The sequence below is a fragment of the Periplaneta americana genome, chromosome 5 (assembly GCF_040183065.1).
Source record: "Periplaneta americana isolate PAMFEO1 chromosome 5, P.americana_PAMFEO1_priV1, whole genome shotgun sequence".
Classification (NCBI taxonomy): Eukaryota; Metazoa; Arthropoda; class Insecta; order Blattodea; family Blattidae; genus Periplaneta; species Periplaneta americana.
Window position 1 is genome coordinate 131215706 of NC_091121.1, and position 18926 is coordinate 131234631.

General features: G+C 33.0%; 1 protein-coding gene across 7 annotated transcripts in view; it reads right to left on the bottom strand.

The window, feature by feature from the left end:
* Positions 1 to 18926, bottom strand: part of ProRS-m (prolyl-tRNA synthetase 2-like protein, mitochondrial) — a 70752-nt gene that overhangs the window by 13391 nt on the left and 38435 nt on the right. For all 7 annotated transcript variants that reach the window (XM_069826632.1, XM_069826633.1, XM_069826634.1 and 4 more), the window contains one exon: positions 6664 to 6848. In XM_069826632.1, the coding sequence (XP_069682733.1) occupies positions 6664 to 6848 (185 nt within the window). The remainder of the gene's footprint in view (positions 1 to 6663; positions 6849 to 18926) is intronic.

The following is an 18926-nucleotide window of genomic DNA, read 5'->3' on the forward strand; positions in this document are numbered from 1 at the left end:
AGACGTCTGGAATTTAATGTATTCATGATTGTGTGGAACATTCCCGACTAGGAAAACATGGCTAGTGCTAGTGTTCACTGTCAGTGGTTAGGAGTGGTGTGCAGTGCGCTGATGAGTAATTTGATAGGTTTTATACTTGTTTAAGGAAACAAGGACTCGAAAAACTCTGTGTGAAACTTTTAGGTGATCTGCCGGTGATGTGTAATACATTTAATGAGGCTTGTGTTTTCATTACATTTAAATGAGGGTTTGTTAGAAACAATCTACGAAAGTACAAAAAACAGGAGATATGTGTGGGAGGGAATCATATGTAGAAGATTGCCAAAATCCACTACGTTTCCTACAATTTTCGAATTCTGCCACTTTGTTTCCATGACACTCAAATTCTGTTACGTATAGCAAAATTCAGTTGGGAACATTGGTTAGCAGTTTACTGCAAGGTCACAGATTCCCACCACAACTGCAAGTCTGGCCATAAACCCCTTCGTACAGTCCCAGTAAAAATCTATGCATTACTTTTGGACTGCACCTCATACATTTATGAATATTGATGTTCAAAAGTGAGTCAATTCAGCTATTATCCACAAAGGAAACATAAAATTCAGGTTTATATGTAACTGAGTTCTACTGATATTCTCAAAATATGTAAAGTTGTTGTTGTTGTTTTCTAATGCCAGGCGTTCGACAATAAAGTCATTTGACCTCTTGCACTCCAATATTTTTCAAAGATATTATCATGACTAGCCAATGAAGCACAGATTTTGAGATGTTCCGAATCCATTTCTTGGTTTGAGTTGCACAATGGGCAGTTAGGGGACTGATATATTCCAATTATATGCAGGTGTTTGGCCAAACAATCATGGCCTGTTGCCAATCTAAATGCAGCTACAGACGATTTGCATGGTAAATCGGGAATTAACTGTGGATTTTGATGCAGAGAGTTCCATTTTTTCCCTTGGGATTGAGTTATCAAATTTTGTTGGTTGAAATCTAAGTATGTAGATTTAATATATCTCTTCACAGAGTAATATGTAGATTTAGTAACAGGTCTGTAAGTAGCAGTGCTGCCCTTCTTTGCTAAAGCATCCGCATTCTCGTTTCCCAGGATTCCACAATAGGATGGTATCCATTGGAATACAATTCTTTTATTGAGTGATATTAATTGAGAGAGCATTTTAGTTATTTCTGCTGTTTGAGATGAAGGTGTGTGTTTAGAGACTATTGATAGAATAGCTGCTTTGGAGTCTGACAATATAACTGCATTTTTAAATTTATTGATGTGGCATAGAAGATTCCTGAGACATTCACTTATTGCAGTGATTTCACCATCAAAACTTGTTGTTCCATATCCAAGAGATCTATAAAGTGAGAAGAGACAGCACGTAACACCTGCACTGGCACCTTGTTCTCTGGAGATCAAGGATCCGTCGGTGTATAAATGAAGCCAGTTTTGTGGAGGGTACCTAATATTAATTGTCTCTAAAGACAATTGTTTCAGTATTTCAGTGTTTACTTCTGATTTCAGTATTTCTTCTGTTAAATTTAGATTATATTCTATATTTAATAGAGTTAAAGGGTTTGGTTTAATTTGTAAGTTTTCTTTTAAATTCAGGATATTGATTTTCTGTTTTAATTCTTGAACAATGGATATGAAACTTTTTTGAGTTTTCAATCTACAGAGAGGACTGTATGAATGCCAATTGTTTCCTGGTAATCTGATAAGTTTTTCATATTGAATCAGTGCTTTTTCTTCTATTGTCATTTTGATGCTGTTAATATTAGTGAGGAATCTCATAGAATCTATTGGCGTTGTTTTGATTCCACCAGTAATGAGTCTGAGAGCTTGGTTTTGAACATATTCTATGTCGTTTATGAAAGGTGAAGTAATTAAAATTTCTCCGCAGTATGTCAGCACTGGCTGTATAAACATTTTGTATGTAGTGTTTAAAGTATTCCTAGAGCATCCCCATTTCTTTCCTGCTAGTCTTTTTAGAGGAGAGAATCTTTTACGAGCTTTTTCAGAAATGTATTTCAAATGGTTGCTCCATGTTAACTTACTATCGAAAATAACTCCAAGATATTTGGATTCATAAGTCCTAGGAAGGTGTTGGCCATTGTATTGGATATTGAATTCTCTTTCTTTTTTACCGAGTGAAAATATTTGGTAGTTACTTTTGCTTAAATTGAGTGTCATCAAATTTGATGTATTCCATTCAGGTAGTTGATTTAGAGCTTTAAGAGCAGAATTTTGAATTTTGTCTCTATGTCTGGAAGATTTGGAAGTCCACAAAACTATATCATCTGCAAATAGTGCTGTTTTCATGTTTGATTCCTCTAATAGGGAGGGTAAGTCATTTATATAAATATTGAATAAAGTTGTGCTGAGGACAGCGCCCTGAGGTAGACCTCGACATGTCTGTCTGTAACTAGAAAGTGAGTTATTGAATTTAGTGGCAATGAATCTTTGACTAAGGAATTCTGATATCCATCTGAACATATTGCTGGAAATACCTAATTTCTGGAGTAAAGTAGCATTCTTTAAAAATTATGCCTTCTCAACTACAAACATTATATATCTAAGTACATATGATTGCATTTTTCGGGAGAAAAATTTTTGCATCCACACTTTCCTATAACCACAAAACAAATTACTTTTATTAAATTTGGTTTTTAAATCTCAGATTTGTTAAGAAACCAACATGTAGTTTCAAGACAATGGTGACTCTAAAAATACAGAGCAAGTCAAATCTAAATTACCAGCATTCTTACTAAATTATGAGGTTTTTTCACGGGTAGCATACTGGATATTCTTGGTTACTTGTTTCCTCTAAACTGGCACAGAACTCAATGCATGGGTTTCCCTTGTCAACTGTTTGCACAAAGGCAGTGATATAGTTCTGCTGGCATTCTGCATTGTCAATCTCCATTAGAGTTATCTGAACTGTGAGAAAGGTAGGGGAGGTCGGGGAAAGTTCGGCATTAGGGGCAACTTCGTCATAGCATTTGTTTCGAAGATCTGAGCAAATAGGGGCGTGTTTAGAGTCTAGCATGTTGAGAAAAAATGGCTGTTTGCTATGAATAATGCTTGTGTGGTATGGAGAGATATTTGCAGTTCTGACAGGTAACTTATAGCTTATTATAATTATGATAGTGAATGTCTTAAGGAACTCGTAATGAGAATACTGACGATATTAGTGAGTGGCATCATTATTTAAAAAGACTAAATCTGTACCAGATTATGAGCTTGGCAAGCCTGTTGAAAGCCTCTAATAGAGATTCTGATTAATAATAATTTTTTTCCTGCCAATTGGGGCAACTTCGGCAGTAAGCTGCCCATGTTGCCCCATGGAAAGAAAGAAGAATATAAGGTTTCTGTATTGTTTGTTAACTATATAAAATAAATAATTATGGCATTTAAAGTAATTTAAAGGAATTATACATTTCAGTTATCTATTTATTACTGGTAAAATGGTTCGAAATTACAAGAGCAAAACTGAAAACTAATATAACCAGGACGCACTCAAGAAAGCTGTATGTGAGCATAAAGAAAGGAAGATAAGCCTGTCATCTGTCAAAAAAAGAAAATATAGAGTGCCACGAACTACACTTCAATATTGGCTGAAAGTAGATCTTCCAGCACCAAGTGTGCAAAATAAAGTCGGGTTTAAAAGAGTGTTTGCTTCAGATATGGAAGCAGCATGCAACCAATCTGCAGAAAATGTTTTTCGGAAAGTCTGGAGTGGAATTTCGAAGATGAGCCTTCGAATTCGCAGAATCCAATCATATAGAGCAGGGATACAAAACTGTGCTACAATTGTAGCAGACGTCACAAGCCGAAACACGTAACTCATCCCTTCCCTTCAACCCTCGCGTCATTGTAGGAAGGGGGAGAAGAGATATGTATTCAGTATGCTTGCCAAACATCATAAAAACCTCACTGAAGGTTCCGGCCTTGTGGACGGTGGAGCAAACTCTTTCTCCATGCTTCCACCCTTCTCTTCCCCAGTTCTGCAGCCCTGATAATATACAGAGCACCCTTTCAACACAAACAAGAAGATGGCTGGATCTGCCCGACTTGAGGCTTTCATGAAGTCAGAAAATTGTTTAAACAAAAAATACAAGATTAGCCACACAGAATTAAACATAACACTCAAAACGAAAAAACATTTTGCAAATATTGCAGCAAACAATATGAACTTACACAGGAAGAATTACGTGCAAAGAGTGCAAGTTATGGGCGCATGAATAGGTAGAGATATGAAAAATGTATTTGGACACTTCATTTGTGATATGTGCAGATGTTAAATTTAGCCCTATGATAGTTTGTTATATTGTAAATCAAATATGAACTTGGAAATACATTTTTTTCGTTGAGGATACAAATATTGACGAAATTTTCCCACAAATGTAGCACCTTTAATTTATTTTTGTGTTTAATTAAATGCTTCACTTTTTGTAAAATGTTAACTGTTAAAATGTTGGACAAAGACAATACTAGTTCAGAAACCAGACAGGGGAAGAGAAGAAGAGGGGGAGTAGCCACACAAGCATATAAACAATGCAACAACCGAGGAGCAGGAGGAGATCAACAAGATTAATACAAATATCACCAGTGAGGAGCAACGTAAGAAAGGAAGGTCAATGGTGGAAAGTGAGATAGTTTACAGCAACAAAACAGTTTATGGAAGCAAAGCAAGAGTGAGAATAGGAACGAAAATCGGGCAGCAAATAGTGATGTGATGACACAAGATTAATAAAGCAGCAGAATATGACTGAGGTCAGGAACATATACAAGATCAATGACCGGAATAGATTACAAGACATTGTAAGAATGAGCAAAGGAATGAAGCAACTGCTAGAATCATACGAGGGGGAAGAAGTGGAAAGAAAAGTGACGAATCAGAAGAAATAATAAGTATGTGGAAGATGCAGAACATAGACATCAAGATGAGAGAAGCAAGAAGCAAACAGGAAGATGAAAAAAATGGGAACGTAAAGAATGTGGACATCAGGGTAGAAAAAAGATACGAATGAAAGTTAGGGGATAATATGTGAGAGAAAAAGAAGAGAGGAAGAGAACAAATCAGGGTTGGGAAAATAGAAAAATTAGCTAGAGTGAATGTGAATGGTACTAGGAACAGAATACTAAGTGCTTTGGAAGTGGCAGTGGCAGAGATTGAGAATATTGAGAACAGTATACTAAGTGCCTTGGAAGTAGCAATGAAAGAGAGAGAGAATAAAAGTGAGTGTAGAGTTAAAATGTTTATAGGTATGAACAAGACTCGTTCAGTAGACATGTTTTATGATCGCGACTTGTGCGAATTTTGCTTGTTCTTCCCATTTTTTTTTGCGAATTTGATTTTCCCCCCCCCCCCCCATTAAACATGATTTGAGGGGTTCACAACCAAAGTGGACCAAGTCCATCTGGAATAGTTCTGAGATATTGAGTCTTCAAAGTTCCTGGCTCACGCTTAGCAACCTTCAAATTCTGCCCTCTGTGGAGTAACAGTTGAGTTATGGACTTTGTTTGTCAGGAGTGAGAAAAGTGATAGAATAAACACAGAGAAGGAAGTGACATGTGAGAGAAATAAGTGCAAATAGTGAAGTAAGATGGGCATTAGGACAATGAACTAAAGAATATAAGTATACAAGTGTAATTGAATGACTTTTTCAAAATTTGAGGTGATGTAGAGAGTGATATGAAGGTTTTTCATCCCGGAACCCATGATCAGAAATGAGAATTGTAGTATCTACAGCACTGTGAGATCTTGCTTTTCCTGTTCTTGTGATGGCGAACTTTCTATGCATTCAGTACACTAAATAAAACATCAGAGTGGTTTGAAGAACTTCACTGACTTTCACATTTACAATAAATGTTCAAAGTGACGACTACCAACATCGTTACTGCCAGCATCGTTACATAGTGTGCAATGACAAATCATGCTTTGTCTTACTCTCTGGAATGCTGTAAAGATGCACTCAGTAAACTCATTTACTGTTTCTACTGATGTTGCATACATAATAGCTTTCATGTACTCCCTAGGAAAAAGTCAGGAGGGGTGAGGTCAGGAGAGCGATCAACCCAATGGACTGGGCATCCCCTTCCAATTACTCTCTGCCTAAAGATATCTGTTAGATATGTGCGGGCCAGGCGATCGAAGTGCAATGGAGCACTGTTGTGCTGGTAACGCATACTAGTCTACTGAATGTGTAGAAAGTTCGCCATCACAAGAACAGGAAAGGTGACATCTCACAGTGCTGTAGATACTCCAATTCTCATTTCCAGTCATGGGTTCCTTGGTGAATTTCACCATATCACCCTCTACATTTTGAAAAAGTCATTCAGTTACATCCTGTATACGAGGGTAAGCAAGATAAAACAGTTGTTCGTTGTACACTTTGCAATGAAGTTGATGATTGTCACTTCGAATATTTGTTATCATTGTGAAAGGCAATGAAGTTTCACATATCTAAATTATTCTGTCATTTTTTTTATCTCCAATATTAAATTGTGAAATTAGCTATTAACAAGATGTCATAATTATGGTATCATTAGGGCTGTAGCTTCATATTCAAATTGCCGACCATAAGTTGCTTAATGACAAAAGTGTTATATAGTGTATGTATTATATTTGAGATTCATTAATAATTGTAGACATTTACCTCAATTCCAGGGGTGCATTTCAGGTGCTTGTGACCACATTCTGGACACTGAGAAGGCCTGCAATTCTCCACATTGGTTCCATAGCCACATGAATCGCAAATCAGCAATTCAGCCTCTCCCACACTGGCAGGGAAATGATATTCATGGGAAATGGATCCACCCATTACTCCTGTAGGAGCCAGTACTGCCAAACAGCAAGAGTAAACAATTTTTCAATAAATGAACTATATTACATTTCTGGGTAGCACCACTGGGGAATATGCCAGTCACACTCATCAGCCTTGTTGTTGGGCGTAAGACTGAGATCCTCCCTCATTTAATGATACAATGTTTTTTTTGAGAAACTACAAGAGAAGCAAGCTGGATGGAATTCAATGGCGGTGTCTGGCCTAGTTACAGATTTGCACAAGAACTACCTTTTACTGTATTTTTTAAATTTAATTGGGACTCAATTGTTACTTCTCTCAATAGCATTTCGATTAATTCTTTCTGAGCAGTAATTCGTTTAACAGTGGCACAATATTAATTTTCATTCAGTCAGTGGCGGCTCGTGACTGAAAATGAGAGTGTTATTATAATATAGGAAATTCACTTTAAAAAAATTCTTTAAAATTTGGTTTACCTACTCATTAGTGGCGTAGTGTGAAGTCTATGCTGCATTCTTTATTGCTTCAGAAGTTTCAATTACTTTGGAGTTGAACCTCTCCATGTCGGCAACCAGCAACACAAATTTTAAATTCGAATAGCATTCCAGTACATTCAGGCCCTCTGTCTGAGGTTGAAGGAGTAGAATAGGAGTACAGCATCTTTTAATTAAATTTTATTAAATATAGTACATATAAATAAGCTAATAATAAATGATATAAATAATACGTTTCAGTTTTACAGGAAAGTTTAATAATTAGCATAAGAATAAAAAATTGTCATCCCTACATTCTGCGATCAGGAATTGTAAAATAGAAACAAACTCACAAATAGCACACGACTGCTTCTCAGAGATGTCGTGACGTCCGCGTTGTTTGTAGATTGTAACCCATCTACAAATAGTCACTCACTCCTGATTGGTTGCAGATTTTATAAAAACCATTGCGAACGAGTTATTTCACTCGCTGCTTGATTTTGCAGCTAACACAGTTTATAATGGGAAACCATTAGATTACGTCATATATCAAGCGAATGTTAGCTCTGTGCACATGTGGAAGATTCACTGCATTTCACTGCTGTTCATTGCAATAAGTTAGTCAGCACACATTACCAACTGGGACTTGCAGACAACGCATAAGCTATAGACAATAGCAGTTCCTGATTCTTCGTACATTGGAGCGCGTAAAGAGAATGAAAAATAAAATAAATAAGATTATGCAAGGGACAGAAAATTAACTGTGTGCTGTAGCACATAAGGAGTGGCCGCCACTGCACTCAGTTCAGCGAGATGTGGCAATTGAGGGACGTTTCTTTCAAAAGTTTATAAAATTTTCAAAATTGAATTTTTGGTTACAAGTCAACATTCATGCTACGCATATTCCTGCGAAAACAGTTTTAGGAAAGTTGATTATTGCTGCAATTATAAGGCAATGAAAACTGTGATCTTCGGCAAAACACGATACTCTTTCTTGATCATTTAAAACAAAAGTCTATAAACATCAACTACATTATAAGCAGAATAGAATGCGCAACATATGATGACTAGATAGCATTTTATATTTAGATGAACAATGTAAAATATATATTAGTCGAAGAATAAGTTACTAATTACTTATAGCAGAGCAAGCTCCTTGTGAGCGGAGACTAAAATGGAACTAATGTGGTGCGATTTATACTATGAGAAAGAATTTACTAAAGATTATTATTTTTTGGTCCTACAGAATATATCTGTTATGGTAACAATTAATATTAGAGGAGAAAAATTCGCTCTGGCACCAGGGATCGAACCCGGGTCCTTCGTTCTATGTAACAAGACATTTTATTAAGTCAAATGCCATTATATAAGGAGCGCACTCAGTTGAGTGACTTGGTGGCCGGGATTTCACAGTAATATGCACAGTAATCTGTACAGAAATGTGCACTGTTGCTAGAAGAATTTACTAAAGATTATTATTTTTTGGTCCTACAAAATATATCTGTTATGGTAACAATTAATATTAGAGGAGAAAAATTCGCTCCAGCACCGGGGATCGAACCAGGTCCTTGGTTCTACATACCAAGCGCTCTCACCATTGAGCTATGCCAAAGTCAAAGAAGATTATGGTCAGTAAGGTGAAGAAGGACGTCTTGAACGTCATGAAGTATTTTGAAATACTAGAGAATGTACAAGCACCTGTGTTTTGAGAAAATTCATAACAATTTTCCCTATTTCACACTATGAATGTCTTGATTGATTCTCACTGTTACTTGGAGACTCATAATACTTTAGGCACAAATTTACGTGTGGATACTTCAGAAAAGAAATAATATATTTCAGGTTTTTTAGCAAATACAGACTTTATTCCTTTTTTTATATAAGTGATTCAATTATTATCATTGTAGTATGAATAGATTTGTGTTTTTAAAAAAAATATTATATTATTGTGTTTTTACTTTGTAGGTACTTTGTTTAAACTGTTATGTAAAAACGAAAAATCAATAAAAATATAGATTAGAATATAGCAATATAAATTAAATACAAACTAAAAATAAAATATGAGCAAAAAAAAAAAAGTGATTTAAGAATACAGAAAAAACTTAAGATTTAAAAATTAACAAACTTATCATGTTTTAGTGTCTTTGCATTCAACAACTTTTGAAAAAAAAAAAATAAATAAATAAATAAGAAACAGTACATTCCATACTCTCACTTTTCCTTTTATAAATCTAAATTTTACAATATTAATTACATAGTAGCATTAGTACCTTAATAAAAAATATGATAGTAAAAGAATAAAATATTTGGGGTTAATAGTTTCTGATCATATAAAAATATATACTTTCTAACAAATTTAGTTTGAGGCATTTATCAACGTTTGAAAAAACACTCAACTGGTCTGCCACCCAACTGATGATCGAAATTCCCACTCATTTCTTGTGCATGTGCACCTAGTGTAGCAATTTCACAAATGGAGCTGTGAAGCAGTGTATTGCAAATAGTCGTGGAATTCGGTGTGCAACCCAGTAAAAGCTTATCCTGTACACAGTTATGTTATATTCACTATTTCATTGTAATAAAACTCCCTTCTTCATACTGCATCACTTATTTCTTTCTGTTGGATTAAATTTATGTTGCATGACTGGAGACCGTTTTCAGAAAGTAAAATTTGTAGATATAAGTTAACTGCAACCACTTGTGAATTATACCACAAATCGCCACTGATGCAATTATTATAGACAACCCAGTTGGAACTAAGAGAAACAGATTCTTCAGCTGAAATTGTATTAATACACAAATTAAAAAAATTCAGATAAAAATGACAAATATTATTCCTAAATAATACAAACTCAACCAACTGACTGAAAGAAGTGGAACAAGCATCTGAAATCTAAAGTAAAGGAATGGAATGGAGAGACATCTTGGTGGTGGTTAAGGTATCCAAACATTGTATAACCTGAAACGTAGAAATACAGATGTATTATGCGAGAACTAAAATGGCTTTCCAGTGGTGCATCACATCAGAAGTGGAACACCAGATTTTATGAGTCTGAATAGCTTTGAAGTACTAAGAGAACAAGGGAATAAACTAAGTGACACTGGAGATAAAAATAACCCAAATAATAATTGTGTTACAATTTCACAATGTACAATATACCCGATAAAGAAATGTTTCCATATTTTTGGCATGAAGAAGTGCCGATGAAACTGAGGCATTCTCTGGAACAAGATCTTAACTGCAAAATTTCATACACATATTGAACATACATATGTACCCTTTGATAAAAAGGGAGAAGAAAAAATTCTTCAAAATTGGTCCTACCTATGTTCCATCACAATGGACAACCATAATACAATCACCAAAGCAAAATGGAGTACCATTTAAAATTAAAGAAATGGACACTACTGGCAGAGAATATTGGAAAACATCATTCAGTTAACGAAAATAAAGAACAAGTGATCTGACATGATGAATGTGAATTAAAAGTGGATAAATCAAAACCTTGTACAATCAGTTATACAACTTCATGCTCTGAAAGGGAATGCAAAACTTTTTTTTTTATCCAATGCCGCCAGGTTGTCTTTTCGACATTTCTGGTCTTCTCTCCTGGCCATGGCTTAATTGTAACCCACTTCTGAGGTTGGGGCGCCTGGAAGGCAGAGTTACATTACCCCGATGATGTGATAGGATGAAGGGGAATGCAAAACTATGTCAGAACAAACAGAGAGGGAAAGCTTCTGAAAATATGCAGTTGAAACCTACAAACTCTGAAGCCCAAAAAAATTGGGAGGAAGAAGAAGAAGAAGAACAACAACAACAACAACAACAACTTAATGTGCAATTCTACCGCAATCTGAAAGCATCTCAACAACATGAACAGGACAATCGCGATGAGTTGGCAATAGCATGAGAGCTGTGTAATGAAGGTTTTGTATTTTTTCTCTGACAATAAGATTGTCAAACACAATAATTACTCAAGTTCCTACAGTTCCTTATTTCATTTATTTCTTACAAATATTATTTGATTTCACGATATGACGTGTCATAATTTATAACTATTAACTTCATTCTCAGTAACAAGATTTCAGTATTACATTTCCTTTATACAGTATTTCTTTCACAATGTCTTTTTGGCATCACATTATAATCGAAATTGCAATATGTAAGCAATATGTTCTTTTGTTATTTCAACTATGTTACTTATTAAAGAAAACTGTGACTTTACAATCATGGAAATTAGTTTATTTTCATTTTTACTTATGATATGATATGATATTTATTATATTATAGTTCACAGACAAAGTACATACACGTAATCATTTAAACCCTTACATTACACACTTTATAATTTTACACAAAGATATACTATTATTTAAATACAATTTCTACAATTTAAATATTTAATATACAAAAAAAGTTTTGTTTTATCTTGCACTTGCGTTTAGTTTTGTGCAAGACTAAACTCATTTTAGTATGTTGTTACAATCAATATTTGTTCACCTTCCTAAGTTGTACTTCACGTTTCAATCTGCAATGAGCAGCTAGCATATCTAAATCGTCTCTTATTCTAGTATTTTTCCATACCTCTTTCGCTACAGAAATACTTATATAGTTCGTATAAGCTCTCTCTCATTGGTAAGCCTTCATTTCTTAATTTTATTTCATAGTATTCTTTTGTCGTACCATCAAAACTATTACATTTAGAAATAAGAAATATAGCTAAGTAGTTTCTAATCAAGTCAAATATGTTATTATCGGTGAGTCTAGAAAATGCATACTTGCCAAAATTGAATTTACTTGTCAACTCAGTAACTTTACTTTCCTTTAATAATTCCCTCCTTTTATTTTTTATTTTAGCAATCTTCTCCGGTATTTTATTTTCAGTGTATTTGTTCATTATTAAGAGATGTTGGCTTTCCTCGCATTTCTCCATACAGCAACACTTGCTAGTTTCTTCTATGCATAATTTTACATCTATAACACAAAAAAATAAGCGTTAAACATATTTGTTTGATAATCATTATTCTTATTTTTTTTATTTATTTATTGATTAATTTTTTTTTCTTTCAATTCTATTTCATTTATTCTTTCCATTATAATTTTTTTGTCAAAAAAGATATAAACCTAATTGCTTTTGTAGCTTTATGTTATTATTATTCATCAGTTTTTTATAGCTATTTCTTTATTTATTTGTAGGAACTTTTCTTTTATAAATTTCATCCGTATATCTTTTGTATTTTGACATTCAAGAACAATGTGAATGTCATCTTGTCTCCATCCACATAACGGGCAAGTGCCTTGAGGTATATTACCTCTATTACTTCTTAATTTCCAAATACCTAGTCTGAACCAGGCCAGTCCAAATCTTTCTTTCATATTCATATTATCTATATATGTACTCCTTCCCCATATTTTTTTTATATTCATTAAAAAATATTAGGGATTGCATTTCATTGTTACTACTAAAATCATTTTGTCTAGTTATATTTTTACATCTTGATTTAATTAGATTTAGACTTGCTGGCCTGTTTCTTGTAGCCAAGTTATTCCATAACCACACTAACCCTATATTAAAGATGTTATTTTTAATATTCACGATTGCTTTATTTGTCGTATTTGCAATTTGATTTAATAAATATTGTTTCATAAACTTATTTTGGTCACTTTGGATTCTTTTAATTAAGTATTTTGTGTTTCTAACTAGGATTGTATACATGATATTGTCTATTCCCATTTCTATTCTAGCTGCATTATTAGATGAATTTAGACCAATATTTAATACTTTTTTACAATATGTGGCTCTTATTCTATTTAAATTTATCAACGCTTTTTCTTCTAATCCCCATAGCTCACATCCATATAATAATCTAGATTCAACCGTTGTGAAATAAATTCTATTTAGCATGTTAAATTTGATGTTGGGCAATTTATACATAGTATTATCTATAATCTTTACTGTTTCTCTACCTACATTATATACATTATTTATGTGATTTAACCATTCTCCTTTGTAGTTTATATTTGTTCTGAGATATTTTAAGTTTGTCATAGTTTTTAAGCTAAATTCTTTGATTAATATATTTTCTGACATTGATCTTTTACATCCTTTTTTACAAATTAACAGTTTTGTTTTATCTTTATTTAAGTTCAGGTCCCAGTTTATGCAATATTTTTCAATAGTGTTTAACAATTTTCTCATACCGGTAACTGTTGTCGACATTAAAAGTGTATCGTCTACAAATTGCAGTGCTGGGGTTTGCACATTCCCAAGTGTAGGCCAGTGCCTGCTGTTGCTGTCTATGTCATCAGCTAAATCATTTACTTAACAGATATACAATAAACCACTGAGTGCGGATCCTTGATTTATTCCGTTAGTCATGGGAATTTCACAATCGCCATCTGCTCCAGTCACCTCATTTAATATTATGCAAGCATTTTCATACATTGACTTGATATTATTAATGAAACTACTACTCAGACCGATCTTTGCTAATTTAAAATACAGTTTTCTCCTATTTATAAAATCAAAAGCTTTTGATATGTCTACAAGGCAGCAATATAATTTCCCTCTCTTGTTTTAGTGTATTTGTTTATTAACTCATTAACTAAAATTAAGCTATCTATTGTTGATGTTCCTTTTTTATATCTGAATTGTAAGTTGTTAATAATATTATGTTTATCTAACCAATTTGCAAGTCTCTGTGCCATCAGGCTTATATATAATTTACTTAGGCCAGATAATATAGAAATACCACGATAATTTCCAGGGTTATTCTTATCACCTGTTCCTTTATAAATTGTAATCATTTTTGCACATGCCCAATTTGGAGGATAATAGTTAGAATTTTTTATTTTATTAAATAGTTTGAATATCATTTGCTGATATTTGTTTTTTGTCATCATATTTTTTCCAGAAAATGGTTGGTATTTCATCGCTACCCACCCCTTTGTTCTTCACTTTTTTTTTATTACTAATTGTAGTTCGTTAATTTTAAAATCACAATCTAAGCCGTTGTTATAGTTATTCATTGGTTCTATAAAGTTTAATTCACTATTTTTATCCCCTTTATTATATATATATTATAGAAATACTCCCTCCATTTAATCTTATCAATTATTTTGTTTGGGTTTGTATATAATTTACTGCTTTTTAGATATTTCCAAACTTCGTTTATGTTACTATTATTGATCCAATTATTTATTTTTTTTATTCCTTCATAAGTAAAGTCTCATTTTACAAACCTATGGATCAACAATTGGCTCTCTTCTGACAAAGGAAAAATTTTTACTGTCTGTACAAAAGAAACCAAATGACCTGGAAATGTACAAAAACTTCCCCAGATATGTTCAAACATTTTTAACAAGAGCCAGAACAGATCACATTGTCACTCAATTGTACCTACACCGATTTCATATTTCTGATAATCCTACTTGTCTGTGGTGTAATAATCATGATGAAGATCTGGAACACATTCTTCTATACTGTCCATCCATAAATCACAAAAGAAGTAAATTAAAATCATCAGTACCAGTTGCAGAAGACACAGCCCTGCAGTATATATTGACTACACCCCAACTCTGGCTACTAGCAACAGGCAGCTATAATGAACACTGATCAAAATACCCCTCATTTCTCGTGAAAAATAACAACTGAATATACTATAGTGGACTTTATGTTGTTGGCAAACAGCTGGACACATTAAGAAGATTAATGATAAGGAAATTTCGTGTTTTGTTAATTATCAAATCTTTATAATTTTTTCTTTCGTCTAAATAGTCCTGTTTGTCCTCTTCTCTTTGTGTTTTTTTCCAACGATTAAATTTTTTAAATAAAATAGTTCTTTCCTCCTTACATTCGTCATCATACCATGTTTTTATTTTTGAATGCACATTTTTTGTTTCATATCGTATCATGTCGATACCAGAGTTTTTTACGATTTTATATAGTAACTCCATGGCATTTTGTATCTTATTGTTATCACAAAAAAACTCAAAACCTATACTTAATATTTAATTTATTTTGCTATTTTACCTAATAAAGAAATGATTTTCATTATTATTTTCCCATTTATACTGTTGTGTTTTTTGTTATTTATTTATACTTATACTTATACTTATATGTATAGCTCAACTGATGAATTGTTTATGATTATAAATTGAATTAATCTACTTGATATTAATTGCACAAATTTGTATAGCTTAATGAAAGTATGCTACTTTGTATTGTATATATTTGTATAGTTTTGGCCGATGAATTGTATATGCTTTAAATTGAATAGTAATCTATATAGCTCTACTGATAAATTGTTTGTGCTTGTAATTTGAAGTAGTTTGCATGATATGTATTATCAATTTCTGTATATCACAACTGGTTGAATTGTTTATGCCTTAAATTTAATTAAATTGTTTTGTATTATAATATAGCTCAACTTATGAATGATCGTTTGCATTTGTAAATTTAATAATCTGATTGGCTATGTATTGTATACTTTTAGTAGAGCCATCGATGTAGCTCAGTCGGCAGACTCGCTGGGCTGCTGATCCGGAGCTGCGTTCGGGCTTGGGTTGGATCCCCCTTTGGACTTTGGTTTCTTCGGAGGTTTCCCCCACCAAAAAGGCAAATGCCGGGTAATATTCTGGCGAATCCTCAGACCTCATCTCATCTCACTACATCTCGCCAAAATGTAAAAAAATTGTAAAAAATTGTAAAAATTGTAGAAAATTACTAAATTGTAAAACTATAAAAATTTGTAAAAATTGTAATTGTAATATTGTAAAATGTTGACATGTTCCACATCTTAAAGCTTCATTGCTCATGTAAGATCTATGGAATAAAAGAAATGAATGAATGAATGAATGAATGAATGAATGAATGAATGAATGAATGAATGGATTATTCTTCATTTTGCTAATAGATACTTCATTTAAAATTTCAAATTACATGTTGATAATAAGACTTAGATGGTGACTATAACTAGTCATATCTATATTAAAGCTTTCGATTAGTTCTAGTATATCATATGAACATAGACCAATGTCAATTACACTGCTGCCATTTTTGGAAATATATGTGAAGTTTTCTGATCTACCGCTACCGAAATTGCCATTTAGAATATGAGTCATTCCACATCAAATCGCACAGCAATAAAACACGACCTTCTCGGAAATGGTCGAATTTTTTTTCATGAATTCCAGACATCAAATAAGGAGACCCGTATTGTTTTATTTTCACAATTATTAATTATTTGTGTAGTTATGACTATTTGAAGTTACGCAAATTATGCGTGCACTGTTACATAAACTCACTTGGAACTCTGTGTCTACATATAATTGAGATTTGCGGTTTGGCGCATTTGAAAGACTAAATACAACACTTTTTATTACTTTAGGCCTATCACAAATAAATTTAAAATTTGGCCTATTTTTTTAATCATTTCTTTTTCAAAGCAAAATTACTATATTAAATAGCCAAGTTAAAAACCTGAAAAAAATATAGACTTGTTCGCTGATGTATTATCTGTAAACTACTGCATTTATAAATATGGGATCGGCACCCATACATTTGTAACAATTTATTTTCTGGAGGCATGCCCGCACTCGCGACGCCCAGCTAATGAACTACTTGCAGCCATAGGCTAGAAGGCTGCCAGTGGAAAGTTTTACGAAATTCCCCGTTGCATCTGATGTCACTATACTAATCATCAAATGATTAATACCTTAAGGAACAGTAAATATCTTATCTAAAATTATTTATTATTGTCAGTTCAGCTAAGAGGGGAAGCCCTTCACAGTTCTATATGTTTATACTGTATTATAAGATGGCAGAAGACAAAATATAGAAGAGAAAAATAATCAGTTTGGGTTTGAATTTCACGCAGTGACGTGACTTCTATACAACATGAGTGATGGTAAAGATCGCGTAATATATAACAAGTGTTTAAATGCATTTACCTTCCTAATCACGCTTTTAAAAAGAAAAGTACACTAAGACGCATAAGTCGCGACTTATTGATAAAGCTCAATTTAAAGGAGTCTTTGAATGTGCAAATATGTGATTCGTTCCATAAAAATCAATCAATTTCCGGACAGGTCAGGTAAAATTATATGTGAAGCCGGTAGTTCTTGTGATATTAATAAACATGAATCAAATGAAAGTGCGGACAGAGAAAGTGATTATCCCAGTTCTTCTTCTAGCAGTTCTATGGATACAGTGCTAGAAATCACAAATATTGAGGAATTAAACAAGAGTTTGATGTCAATAGAATCCCCTATCAAAAAAAGAAAGCTACAACAAAAACAATACCCCCGTGAAAAGTTTCAAATAGTAAAAGGCTCCCTAGAATGTAAAGTTTTTCATATAGAAGATGCATCGTCATCCCTTCAAAAGTCAGCCATATTTTATTTTTGACAGAATGCAAAGAAATGTACAAACTGAAAATTACATAGTTATTGCAGACTTTTCTGAAAATTATTCATTTGTAATACAAGATTCAATACAAGATGTGCATTGGAACATATGCCAAGCCACAATACAATACAATTTTAATTTTACTTCCAATTTATTTTATTTTATATTCTCTTATAGGCCTATTAATATTATATTGGAACTGCGACTGAACAGGAGCACTGCTCATCCGGTCTCAAATTTTGTTAATACTACTGTATCTCCTTTTTTATATTGATTGTATTATTTTATTTCTATTTCTCTTGTTTGTAATTATATTCTTTATTCTGTATATTTAAATAAATAAATAAATAAATAAATAAATAAATAAATAAATTCTTTCGTAGTATATTTCAAAGGAGATACAGAAATTCGTTACAAAAGTATTGTCATCTCAGAAACCATGAAACATGAAACCGATCCCTTTCACTTTTTTCAATCCGAAGCAATCAATTTCTTAAAGCAAGAATTTAACGATATGAAAAAAATCATCTACTTTTCCAATGGATCAAGTTCACAATAAAAAAAAAAAAAAAAAAAACTAATTTTAAAAATAATTGCTTACATGAAGACGATTATGGAATTAGTGCTGAATGACACTTCTTTGCAACGTCGCATGGTAAAGGTCCATGTGATAGCATTGGAGATACTGTTAAAAGACTTGCCACGAGAGTTAGCCTATACAAGATCCTATAACAAAAAACTTGGCCACAAAAAACATTTCTAACGTGTCATTTATATTTTGTCCATTCAATAAGCACAAAAACCACATTGAAAATTTGCAGGCCAGATACCATAATCTAAAACCAATAACTGGTATATTAAAATTACAATCTTTCACCCCATTCTCAAAAACTGAAGATTTAGTAAAACAATTTTCTTTCAAGAAAGAAGGTAGGCGAATGAAAATTTGAAGTGTGAATGAAAAGAAACATTTAAAAAGCATAATGTACAATTATTTGAAGATATCATAATAAGTAAATTAGCAGTTTCCTCGAGTGACTTGATCTGTACTGGGTGCAATGTTGCAACGTTCAGTCAATCATCCAGTGCCGATAAACCTCCCAGCGCGCTTTAACGCTTCTCGTCCACTGCTGCTGCGCTGATCGCTACACATTGTGTCATAAGTAATTAAATTTCCATTAAACTATTGGAGATCCCATTCTGATTTTTTCTGGAATTATTAAGAATACTT